We start from the raw sequence: 12,807 nt of genomic DNA on the forward strand, positions 1-12,807 counted from the left end.
CTGCAGGAACGAGACTCTGCTCGTTGCACGGGTGCCCGGTAGCTGGAACGTCAGTGAGAAAGCAGCTGCTGTTCCAGAGGAGCACAGCCGATTTGCTTATGAAAACTTCAGTGTGAATCCCTGTAGGTAGGGGGTCTCGCTGTTGTCTGGCAAGGCACTTACTTACCTCTCCGGCTTCTGCTGCCGCTGGTCCTGGGGAGACCGTACAGCTGGGGATACTCACAGTTTGCATGTGCTCCTGTGAGACCAGGTGGACTGCGCTGCTACAGTAAAGCTGTACTCGAGGAAGCTGACTTGCAGCAAAACCTGAAGAGGGGCAGCCTGGGCTTCTGGCATGCTGCGGCTTCGGCTGAGGGGGTGGGGGTGGCTCCTCTTAGTTATTTATTTAATTTATTGGAAGGCAGCGGACTCCACTGCCATGTGGGCAGGTACAGCTATGTGGAAATAAATGAACTGTGTTTCTGGCCGTACATAGGTTTGGTTGGACACTGATGGTCTTGAGGTTAGGGTGCCCCCCCCCCCCCCCCAAAATCTGCTAAGATTTTTGTTTTGTTTTGTTTAAGTCCCAATGATGTACTTTTTACCACTATTCCTGATGTGCCTTTTGAATGCATTCTGGTACTGCACTTGTTGGGGGTGGGGGTGGGGGGGGACAGAGAGCACAGGGTAGGGAATATTTTTAAATTGTTTTAAACTACTGACCCCCCGTGGCCTCTTGCAGTCTGTGCTGTTGCCTGTCATTGCAACTGGTTGTACTAGATCTGCATCAAATGTTTTCTGAGACAGGTAAATTAAAAATAAGGGACTGCTTCTTACAAATGGTAATAATGGACTTCTTTTATAAAGCTTTGAGCAAAGCTGAGGAAGAGAAATGCTCATCAGGTTGACTCCTGTTTCCCAAAATTGGAACTTAATGAGTGGTAAGGAAGGGCACAACATTTTAACTAACTAACTTTGCTAGATCCAGTTCACAAAGCAGCTGAGGGAGGAGCGAAAAGGGAGTCTACTGTTATGGCAATGATGTTTCTACTCAGAACAGCTGGTCTATTATATTGTTTCATCTGTATTTTTGGCACTGAGTACTGTCTTGAACGGTGATGTGAAGCTGCTCATGATGTGTAGGACACCAAGCCCTTAAAGGGATGGCTAGACAGGAGCTGTACGCACACGGTCAAGCGTCCCTATGTTTTAGGATGATGGACAAGTTGGGTCTCACTCTGTTTAAGTGTGTTCACTAACATTTCATGTCTGGATTGCTCCCCCCCCCCCCAAAACACTGTGACACATTATGTATGCTGTAGGGAGCCTTCAGAATAAAGGAGGTTGTTTTTTACTTTTTTTAATTAGAAAAGTGTGGAAAATGGACTGTTTTGTCTTTTGCTACTTCTGCAGCTGTAACCGTTTGGTAGCTACATTTGTACAGTACGTGGGCAGAGTGGGCTGAGGCAGGGGGTGGTGGTGGTGGTGGGGGGGGACGGACAGGTAGCCCCTATTCCTGCCTCCCCTCACCAGCTGCGGGCGCAGAGCTGCGCCAGGAGCAGCGCTGCTGTCGCTGTGTCTGTCACCGCAGCCTGGATTTCTTTAAGGGCAGAACTTCTCCTGTTCTGTGTATTTAAAGCTTTTTCTTTCCATGAGTATGATTTAAACAGCAAGATTTTAAAGATTTTTTTTTTTTTTTAAACAGAATTTCAGTGACTAGGCTGAGGTGTGGTTTTTCTGCAAGCTCCAGAATGCAGTGTTTCTTTTTTTTTCTTTTTTTTTTCCCCCCTCACAATAATTATTTCTCTTTCAGATTTCTATCATACCATCCTTTTATGTTTCTTCAGCTGCAGCTGGGACCATTCCCTCGCCTAGCTGTTTTATCCAGCACAGTTTGTAATTCAAGATGCTAGTCAAACATTAACTTTTAGTATCTGAAAACATTTCTATTTAGTAAACTGAATTTTTGTTTCATAACCAGAGGAGGGACAACACTACCAGAAAAGTGCTTGGTTTTTTGAGTGATTAATTCACATGTAAGACTGCTAGTCTATTTTTGTGATGAGAATATACACTTGAGAAGCAGAGGTGGTTTTTTTTCCTCTCTGAAGTACCCTTTGCAGTCGGATCTGTACGTCAAAGAGAAGTCACAGTTTGTCTCCTTTCTTATTGCAGAATAGTTCTTTATTGTACACAAGTGTTTTGTTCAGTAATACTTTAATGAAAATTCAGCAATTATGGTAAACACGGGCTTAAAAATTTCTTTAAAGGTAAGTATGGTTTTTATACCATTAAGGACAGGAACTGAATAGTGTCTCAGACTGAAACCAGTTACAATGGAATTTTCCCTGTTTTTAAAAATGGTCTTAGGAATAGTTAATGTAAAATCTTTTCAGAATCTGATACGCTTTCAACAACCTCTTTAATCCATGGAATGTAATTGGATACCCGAGTATAAACACCATATTTTCCTTTTTCAGCACAGCCTTCACCCCAGCTGACAATCCCTAAGAGAAACCAAGTGTTGTGGTAAGATACTGCAAAAGGGCCCCCGCTGTCCCCTTTGCAGGCATCTTCTGCTTCGGCCTCGTAGCCAGCACAGAACATGTTATCAGTGACCAGTTTCTCTGTTGACCGCTGGCAAGTGTCCATGCTTACGATGGGCAGCCTGACTTCCCGGAGGAAGCGCAGAGTAGCACCTCTGTGGTGGGTGGCACCCCATCCGCTGACCATCCCTACGCTTCCTTCTGCGGTTAGCAGGGTTGCAAGGTTGGGGCTCGGAAGGCAGATGGGGATGGCGTACTCGTTAAAAACAACCTCGCTGCTCAAGTAGAGCAAGGCAATGTCACTGTTGTAGTTATTGGAGTCATAGTGTGGATGTGTCCAGCTCCGTTCCACGTTGATCTTCTGTTCTTTCATTTCTCTTACATACTTGTCAAAGTCTCCTGTAGTCATGACAAATTAAGATGTTTGTTAGAGGACTGTAACTAACTCGTACAGTATTTTCAGTGGGAAGCAGGAAGTAGAGTGAATCAATGCTTTGACCTTTCATCTTTAGGCACAGATCAAAATAAATCACAAGCTGTAAAAATAATTTCTCATGCTGCAGATAATCCTGCATATCAAGCTGATTTTTTTTTTTTTTTTTTAAGAGACAAATAAAAGAAAGTTGCTGGCTGGATGAATAGCCATCTACAGAGGTTATGGATTCCGGTATGCAGCGATTTTAACATGACTGCTGTTCATGCTTTTTAGTAAGCACTCTATTTTGAACAGTTTGTCTAAGGGTGCACAGGGCTGTTTTTTTTCCCTGCTCAGGAATATGAAATAAGCAGTAACATGCAGCCACTGATAAGGCTGAAGGATTGTTTCAATTACTCAATGTATTCTATTTGCTACTCTTTTTTTCTTTTTCTTTTTTTCCCCCCCCCTTGTTGTTTCAAGCATAAAATTGTACTTACTGCAGCGGTCTTGTTTCAAGGGGTTCTAACTCCTGCCACTGTAAGCTGTGCTCTCTCATACGCTACAAGTGAGAGGGGCTTTCTGCTCTGCAGCAATTACAGGCCCTGACTAAGCAGCAGCTCAGCAGGAACCTAATCTTAAAGACAATTAAAAACCAAAACTGACTTCAGAGTAGACGGTCAGCCAGCTACAGCAATCCTCCTTCCTTCTGAGAAGTTCCCTTGCTCAATCACCATGCACAGTGAGTTTGCAGACATGGGAGACAGGAAAGATAAATCTGTGCCTTGCACTTTCAGTTTCTTCATGGAAAGAAAAGGGAACAGCTGGAGCCCTTTTATACTGAGCCCGGGAAACTGAAGAGTTTTATAATCTGAATCCAGTTGGATGTGTCTGTTTATTTCTCAACCATACCTTACTGTATTAATGTACAATTCAGAGTAGTTTAAATAAGAAATTATGTCTTTTTATGTTTATATAAAAAGAAAAAAAAATGTAAGAAATGTACTCACCTACAGTAACATGGTGTGGTCTAACAAGATCAAGGCAGTGAGCAGCAGTGACCACCCAGCGACTGCTGATTAAACTCCCTCCACAGAAACCAATATCTCTACTATTTCGGATCAAAACCTGTATGAAAGAACAGGAACAAGGTGGTGTTACCTACCGCTGATCGGTTATGAACAGGTACGTATACTGTCAGTTCATCTCTGGTCATTTGCAGGCTCTGTAGCTTGAAAATAACGCGGTCGTTTTAGAGATAAGCACTACAGTGCAACACTCAGCGATGACGTTGCTTAAGAAAGTAATCAGTCATATGAAATGATCATAAAACTGTGACAGCAGAGCAGAATATATGATGAACTGAGCTTGACAAAGTCAAACAGGAACAGAACTAAAATGACAGACTTTCTAGGGAAACAAGTATGATCTGTGATTTTTAAATGTGGTTTCCAATTTTTCAATTTGGGGGGTGGGAGGGGAAAACAACTCGATCATTAACACAAGGAATACTTCTTGTAGCATACAGGTTAAAACAGCTGGACAGGTGTGCGGTAATGTACCAGGAAAGTGCAGATAGGAGGCAGCAGTGTTTGTCTTTATGAACAATGACTGGAAAAGCTTCTGGAACGTTTCCAGTTGTCAAGTGAAAGTGGAGGCAAGAGTGGAGATGTAGGAAAACTGATTGTTATTTTTTTCCCTTTTTTTTGGTAATAAACTTTGGAATGATCTACAAAGAACATGGAGAAAAGGTAAAAATTCTCTTGCTATTAACTAACTGCTCAGTGTTAGGAGTTCACGAAGCACAATGATAGCTCCATTAATGCCTCAGCATCTCTTAATTAAACTTGTCCCTGAACCTCATATTTCATTTGTTAATGCCAAGGAAAAATAAGTTGGTACTCTGCAAATTAGTGAAGTTAAAATAGAAGAAGCACTTTTAAAAAGTGGAAAAAAAAAAAAAAACAACCTGAGACATCATCCTTAGCAGTTCCAAGTCTTGCACTGGTGCAGTGCCTGGAGAAATAATATGTTTTACATAGGTCACATTATTTTACAGAACTAAGTCAATTTGTGCAAAAAAAAAACCCTTTCAATGTACTATTAACAGTTCTAATTCTATCTAATAGTATTAGAATGAGACATTGAAAAGTAGCAAAACAATGAAATTATCTTGCAACTGCATCTGAGGTTACAAAGAACTAGAAGGGAAAGCGGTTGCCAAAGGCTTTTTTTTTTTTTTTTTTTAAAGCAAGTTTTCTACCATCAGTTGCCTGATGTAATGTAACTTTGGAACTTCCTTGATAGAAATGTTTTGTATTTCAAGAGGAGACTGTAGAGGTGAGGAAGCATTCAGCCTCTATTCCCCTCTACCACCCCGAAGAGCAGTCTCATCTGCTTCAAGGGAAAGTTGTTGGAGCTCTTAGTGGAAGCGCATGCAACGGCAGAAACGCAGCTAATAAACAGCAGTAGTTATACTGCAGCTCGCAAGAGCGCACTTGCCCAGCTGGGTTCAGCTTATTATTGTCCATCTGTAAAATACCTCCAGACCTGCGCGTGAAAACAATAAAGTAGATCAAAAATAAGGTGAGATTTTTTTCAGATCACATTGTTACCTAACGCACGAGCCCAGAAACAATAGTAGTACACTAAAGAAAGGAAGGCAATATAAATAAGAAGCAAAAATTACATGTAAGGACAAAAAATACACAATTGTGGAAAAAAAATGGGACTATTTAAGGGGGTTCTCCTATGTGCCACATGCTGCTCATGTTCAGTCTTGAGCCCCCTCAGTTTTACCTTCCTACCTGTAACATGTCTGAAAAGTTCCCTAGTCCAAAGGCGATCGCTCCTGCTTGCGACAGCGTTTCTGAAAATAGCACTGGTCATTCCAAAAGGCGGCAGAAGCATAGCCCTTCGCCAGAGCATTCAGCAACAACAACACAACCCTGAACTACAAAGCAGCAAAAAAAATCTGATTTGTGTAATTAAGAGAGAAAGTGTTAAGCTGAGCTCATAAAAGCCCGTACAGCTAGGCTGTGGGGAAGAATGCAGAACAAGCGCAGCTAAGATACAGAGCATGAGAAAAAAACTACAGAAGTTTGAGAAATACGCGTGGTACTTGCTTGAATTGCTCTGGCCTTGAAAAAACTTTATAGTAGCTTGGTGACGTCTTTGTGCCACAGAGCAAATCAGTGCTAAAGTAAAAAAAGCATTCAGGTGTAGTTTTTATGGCCAGACTGGAAGGAAAGCATTACCTGCCAGGGGCAGTGTCCACGGCGACAGGCAGTTCCTCCGGTTATCCTGGAATCACTGTGTTCTGAAGTACTGATGTTTAGCTGGGTGTACCAAGTCCCGACCGAAACATTTTCCCCATCGTGGCGCTGGTGAAGATCTTTGTGCACGTTTTGACTTGCCCCTATTTCGCTCTGGCCAGCAGTGCTCTCAGCGGTTTGGTTTTGCCCAGCAGCATTTTCCACTGTTTCATTCTGCCCAGCAGTAGCTTCTGTTGTCGCATTCTGCCATGTAGCGCCCGCCGTCTGCTCACACCAGCTGCTCATGCCTCTCCCGGTTGTGTTAGGCCTGGTGGTCGCCGGCACCGGCTCGCTTTGCTCAGGGACACCCTCCTGCCCAGCAGCACCGTCCCCCCTCTCGGGCTGTTTAACAGAGGAGTCCACTATTGTCTTGTTCCAGCTGAAAGCATCTTCTGCCAGCGCGTTCTGCCCAGAGTCGCCCTCCATGATCTTGCTTTGCCCAACAGCATTCTCTAATGCCTTGGTCTCCTTTTGGCTAACGGTGCCCTCCATGCTCTCATTCCACTCAGTAACGTTGTTCTCGATCTCTCGCAGGCCTCTTGGTACCATTTTCTGCCCCAGAGGCTCTTGCTCCAAAGCACGTCTGACTTTAATGAGTCCACACGGAAATGGTGCTGGGGGGGGGGGGGGGGGAGCTTTGAGCTTAGGGTGCATTATATAGTGTATTACTTACTTACTTACAAAAGTTTTTTTTTTTCCTGTCAAGAATGAGCTTCAAACCTTGTACTTTAGATCCCAGCAAAAACATTGCCCTTGTGATGTCCAAAAAACCCTCCCCCCCCCCCCCCACAAGCACCCGATCAGGGTGCACTGAGCTAACTCCTGGGCCATGCAGCACAGGCTTGGGCCTTTGCTGAACCACAGCCATCAGCTGCGGCTGGCTACGATGGGAGCAGCCTGCCACGTGCTCGCTTCAAGACCAAGTTCATCGGGTCAAAGGATTCCACCCCCAGAGCTCCTGTTGTGAGAGGATGCAGTAACACAAAGCTTTAAAGAAACCTGGGATGTGGTCAGGACCCCCCCCCCCCCCCCCTTAAAATTGAGGTGTGACTCAATTATGAGTTGATCTAAGTCTGTGCTGCCACCTGTCCCATCACAGACTCAGTACTGCTGCTCCTTTGCCCAGTATTTGCTCATGGGGGCACTGGATCAGGGAAACAGCTGATGGAGAAGCAGCTTAACTTTTTTTTCCCTATACAAGATATATACAAGAAGACAGTGCCTGCAAAACTGCTCTTTACCTGCAATAACTCTTGAGTTGAACACTTTACCTGCTTGCACGCATTTCTTCCCGTCCTCATGCAGGGCGTAATCCTTTGCGCAGGAACACACCACACCAAAGGCTCTTTCGGTGTCCTGGCAATAGTGCCAGCACCCGCCGTTCTTATACCAGCATTCCAGCTTCTCTGCAATGGAAACGTACAGTCACTTGGTCACTGCTCTGAACAGCCGCCTCAGCAGCACACAGCTTCTACATCTGTCATTACAGGAAAGCAACTAGGACAGAGAGTAGGAAAAAAAACCCTGCAGTAATGTGGCATGGGAAGAGAGGAAATTATCTCTTACAGTTCCAGAAAACCACCATGATTTGTAGCAAACCAAGCACATGGCCTTACTTGCTGTTTTAGTCCTCCTTTTTCTAGTGTTTTATATTTGCCAGCTTTGTCTTGAGGCCATAGTTGAGATCTAGGCCTTCTGTCTATAGAGCATGGGCGAGAAGAGCACACGCTTCTGAATGCATCCATTTTTGGTCCTTCTGCAAGTCTTATCTCTTGAATCAGGGCAGATTTAAAGTATTAAGTTTCTTTGGTGGGTGACCAAGTCTGCCAGAAACTATCAGAACTGTTTCATGTATTGTTGCGTTAAGAAAAAAAAAGAAAGAAAAGACTAATTGCTTCACTGTAAAAAGGCTGGCAAAAACAAATCTAGGGAAAAAAATTACTCCTGATTCCCAGTTTCCACCTCAGTTTTGTTTTTGCTGTAATTTCATGCCTCATTTTTACTTGCAAGCTGGAGACAGTATTTCAGAGGGCCAGGGATCCAATAAGGGATATGGAGATTTTCTGTTTCATTTTTCATCATTCATGCATTGAAACATAAATACAGAATTGTTTGTTTACACTGAGCTTTGGCTAATAAGTTTGATGCATTTTAATCAATATAAAATTAAAAAGAGAATAGGGCCTCAGCAGGAAGTAGTTCCACTAGAAACTTCTGTGTCAGGAGTTATTAGATTTGCCTTAAAGTAATAAAAAGAAGTAGTCCCCTGTCTTTTCTTGGGGGCCAGATAGGAGATGGCCATGTGCTTTCCCCTGGGCTTGCACGGACCAGCACGAGAGTCCAGAGCCGAGATGCCTGCACATAACAGAGGGCAGCGCTACCCTCTTTCTCAGCACAGCAGAGCTAGGAGTAGCTACAGCCACTGTCACTACATGATTCCCTTTCTAGGATGGTGGTGCCCAAGCATATCACATACGAAAACACTGTTCTAATGTATTAATCTTAAACAACGGACCAGTGACATATCAGACAGATAAAGTCAACGGTGATAGCCTCAATGAAAAGACTGTGCAAAGGTTTAGCTCAAGTGCACAAGGAACAATTTCCAGCTTTAATCCTTCAAGATGCAATTTAATGTGTGTATTCCTGTACTCACCTCTTTCACAGTTATCTCCTCCAAATTTGGGGGGGCAGATGCAGAAGTAATTGTAGTGTCTTATTTTGCAGACTCCACCATTCTTACAGGGATTTGTATTACATGGATTTAAACCTAATAGGAAGGAAAGAGGCATAGTATAATTCCAGGAATTTAGAGAAGCCTGGCTTTAAGCTTTCACATAGCTCTTTGCACCCAGCAAGAACAGAAGAAATAGATGAAGAAATGACTTTTTCTAACCTACCTCTGTAATTGAACCAAAACTCCATCTGCAAGAAAAAATCACAAATGAAGAAAGCAGTCAGTAAGTGGTCATACTGGTTACTGAACATATTTAAAAAGAAACAGGCTTGTTAGGGTGCAGCTAAATTTAATTTTGGTTAGAATCATGAAATATATTCTTGAAGCAAATCTCCTGATCATCACCATGCAGCACGTTTTGGTGTGTATCACGGACCAGTCACAGTGTGTGTGAACAGGAGTGTATTGGGATATAAACAAACTGAAAGATGAGACCCCCAAATGCTCCAGCCAGTAAGGGGTGCATGGCACCAGCATAAAGCACCTCACCACCAACTGCTCCACTCTGCAGAGCCATTTCTACTGCACTGCACTACCTGCTGTAACGTAGACATCACCTCAGCAGCTTAGGGGTAGTACAAGAGAAATTAGACACCTCTATTTAAAATTGCAGTCCCAAACCCCTGTTCAGCTTCTCCTAACTTTGAAAGTCATAAGACCTCTTGTTTGACTAATACTTCTGCTTAAGCAGAATTACTACTTTTTTTCAGAACTATCATGTGAGTGATTGTATAATCCCGGAATAAGGCAGTATTATATTGAAATGAGAACATCCACACAGCAAGGTCATCAGGAATATCTATTCCGCTTCATACTCACATTCCACCAAAAACTAACTTACGTCTCTTCTGCACTGTGTCTTCATAGCTAATTAAGTAGTTGGAGTTTAGAGTAAAAACACAAATAAAAAGGGTAGAATATTTTTACTATTGTTAAATCACTTGAAGTTAGAGCATATGGTTTATCTGTCAGTGGAACTTCTGGTTGAGAGCGATTTCTTGGATCTCATTGACTATTAACTTTCTTTTTCCTAAAAGAAAGTTTCTCACCGTTTTCTCCTGCGAATGGAAAATCTCCCTGGCCTCCTCAAAAGAGCACTTCTCCTCAATGCATTCTCTCTCCAAGTTCCCTGGACGAATCTCTTCCAGAAAATAGTTGGCACGTTTATGGACTTTCAGCACCTCGTGTGCTTTATCTTTTCTCATAAACACTAGATAGACAAAATTGAACAGTTAATCACGTTGGAGGACAACAAACCATCATTACAGTAATGGTCATGTATGCTTTCAGCTGGATAAATAAGAAGGGGAAAAAAAAAATCTATTTAAGCCACCCAAAGGGAAGTTAAATTAGTCTGTGTTCCAACAAAAGGCATTACTACTTTAAGCTTTATTTTAGTGGATCAAAAGATTAGTTCACTTAAAAAAAAAATCTCAAAATTCATCATTTTGAGCTAGAGTTTTTTTTAATGGTGCCAATCACAGGCATGGTAATTAAAGATTTACTGTGTGAAATGATACTGAATATTCTTAGATTGCTTTCTCCTTTGGAAAGAGCTTAAAACTTAAGAAGCTACGACTATCCGTAAAAATATCTTACATTATTAAAGATTTCATCACTCTTACAAGAAAAATCTTCTATTGTACTCAGACAATTCCCAAAGTCTGTGTCGTTATGCTCAAGCTGTGGTTGTTGATGAGCACTGTCACAGTACCGGTGGCACTGGCTGTGTCTTGGGAAGAGATCCCAGAGGGCAGCGCAGCTCCCATCGTCTGGGAACTTCACACTTGCGCCACCATTTGTTTGAGCAATTCGGACACCTTGTTCCAGTGTGTTCCACCACATTTGGAAGGAAGAACCTGATGGTTCCTTACTGAGACTTACAGACTAGTGCATGAACAGTATTTTATGCCACAAGACTCTTGAGTATTACAGCTTCTTATCTGGAGGTTGGTTAAATTTTTTCTCCTTACTCCTTCCTGATTCACAATGATTACTAGTTGCCCTGGCTGAAACCAGAGATTTGGTTGGTATCTGCTGTCAACCAGCTTTTTTTTTTTTAGACATTCAGGAATGGAGACCCATTGCAGGTAGCTACTATGGACACAGTAAGACAGACACCACTTCAGAAGAAGAAGAAAAATACAGTGTCAGTTTTGTACTTCTGTTTCCTTCATCTCTATTTGGCTTCACTAGGCAATCTGCCCTCCTACTGCAATGTCTTAAGAGCTATGACTGTCTACAAGTTAAAGGAGGAGCGGCCAGAAGAGGGAATATGACAATAATGTTATATACCTCCCGGTGCTGCCATTTCTATTAATAGTGAGTCCTTGATATGGCATCTGTAGCTGAAGTACAGTGCCCCGGGGCTGTTCAGCCAGTACATGCTGAAGGAAAAGGAACATGCGCATTTCTGTAGTGATGGAGCAGGTGTAATTCAGTTGCCCACCCAAGTTTCTAATGACATTTGAGACGCCACAGGGTACTTGGCCCTCAGCTGTTGCTCCAGAAGGACCTGGGAGCACTGTAGCTCCTGTCCTCTCTCTCTCAGCCCTGTGGATGTATGGATACAACGTACCATCTCAAACACCTCTGGACACTTATGCATAGGGACTGAATTGAGCCCTGAGCCACTGTTTTGAGAAGGAGATTTTTGCCTTTTTGTTAGATTTCCAGAAGAATGGCCCTACATCCAAAGCCCTTCCACCTGAAAGAAAGCTTGTGAAAAAACACCGCTAAGAAGCGTTCAAAGAGAAAGCTCATTTTGTAAATCTGACATAGCTTACTAAAAATTCATACATCAGTCATTTAACAGCACTCTGTTTTCCTACTCCTAGTTTAGTGTCCTAGACACAAGTCAAAATCCCCTTACAAAGAACCCAGTTTTGCAGATGGACGATGAAGACACATTTCTTTGCAGCTGCAGGACAAGTATCTATATCAATGACTGAAATTCTAGAATAATATTAAATTGCTTTACTTCTAAGCAATTAGAAACAGTTCACAATAACTCTTAGCTGAGAAAAGCTTTGGACAGATCCGACTGTCCAAAACACCTTTCATTCACATCAGTGAAGCTGCCCATTATCAGTTCTTGAGTTCTGGGGTCATCCTTAGAGGATATGCCTATCGTAAGTACCACCACATAGAGGCTATGCCTGTTGTAAAGCCTTCTGGTTTGCAGATGTCACTTCTGCTATCTTCTGCTCTTCCTTCCTCTGCAAGGACAGCCACATTATCCCTTACATTCCTGCACTCTGTTCTAAAGCTCTTTGAAGTCATTTCCAAAACTTGTATAGTAGTAGTAAAATCAACATAAGGTCCCTAGAAAACTTGCCCAAAGTGCCTATTTTTAGTTTCCCAAATTTGAAAACATGGCCTTGCAAAAGTAATTTGAATTTTGGTTCCAATGTCACAAAGAGTTGTCAACAGGATAGTGGTCTAAGTAGGAAGTTAAGAATGGTGATTTCTTTCCCAAATATAAATGAATACTCCTTTTTCTCTTGTGCATTTCATGAAGTGCTTCTTGAACCCTCAGGAGTTTGCGTTCAGAAAAAGAATGTGGTTTCAGTTTGAACACCAAGACACTCACTATGAGACAATTAAGTTAAAAATGTAATTCAGAAGTACCTACCTGAATATGAAAATGGACAGCTGCTGTTGATGGAGCACGTTAGCAGGAGAAACATCAAAAGTGAGGAACCTCTCTCCATTTTAGTGAGTGTTCAGAATCCTCCAGCTTCCTGCTGCTTACCTTCAGAGGGAAAAAGAGTGAAACTGGTATATTGTCACGAAGGCAACAAAGGTCAAGTAGAC

General features: G+C 42.5%; 1 protein-coding gene across 2 annotated transcripts; it reads right to left on the reverse strand.

The window, feature by feature from the left end:
• Nucleotides 1-2,141: 2,141 nt before the first annotated feature.
• Nucleotides 2,142-12,738, reverse strand: LOC106484447 (coagulation factor IX-like). 2 transcript variants are annotated; one of them, XM_067302006.1, is made up of 8 exons: nucleotides 12,626-12,738; nucleotides 10,041-10,201; nucleotides 9,155-9,179; nucleotides 8,911-9,024; nucleotides 7,526-7,660; nucleotides 6,198-6,868; nucleotides 3,951-4,068; nucleotides 2,142-2,924 (listed from the first exon to the last, which is right to left on the reverse strand). In XM_067302006.1, exons 1-8 carry the CDS (start codon nucleotides 12,702-12,704, stop codon nucleotides 2,356-2,358), a joined length of 1,872 nt encoding a protein of 623 aa, XP_067158107.1. In that variant the 5' UTR covers nucleotides 12,705-12,738; the 3' UTR covers nucleotides 2,142-2,355. The 2 variants fall into 2 exon arrangements, with proteins under 2 accessions (XP_067158107.1, XP_067158106.1); XM_067302005.1 differs by having other exon boundaries at nucleotides 7,496-7,660.
• Nucleotides 12,739-12,807: the final 69 nt, after the last annotated feature.

Source organism: Apteryx mantelli, chromosome 9, assembly GCF_036417845.1.
Source record: "Apteryx mantelli isolate bAptMan1 chromosome 9, bAptMan1.hap1, whole genome shotgun sequence".
NCBI lineage: Eukaryota > Metazoa > Chordata > Aves > Apterygiformes > Apterygidae > Apteryx > Apteryx mantelli.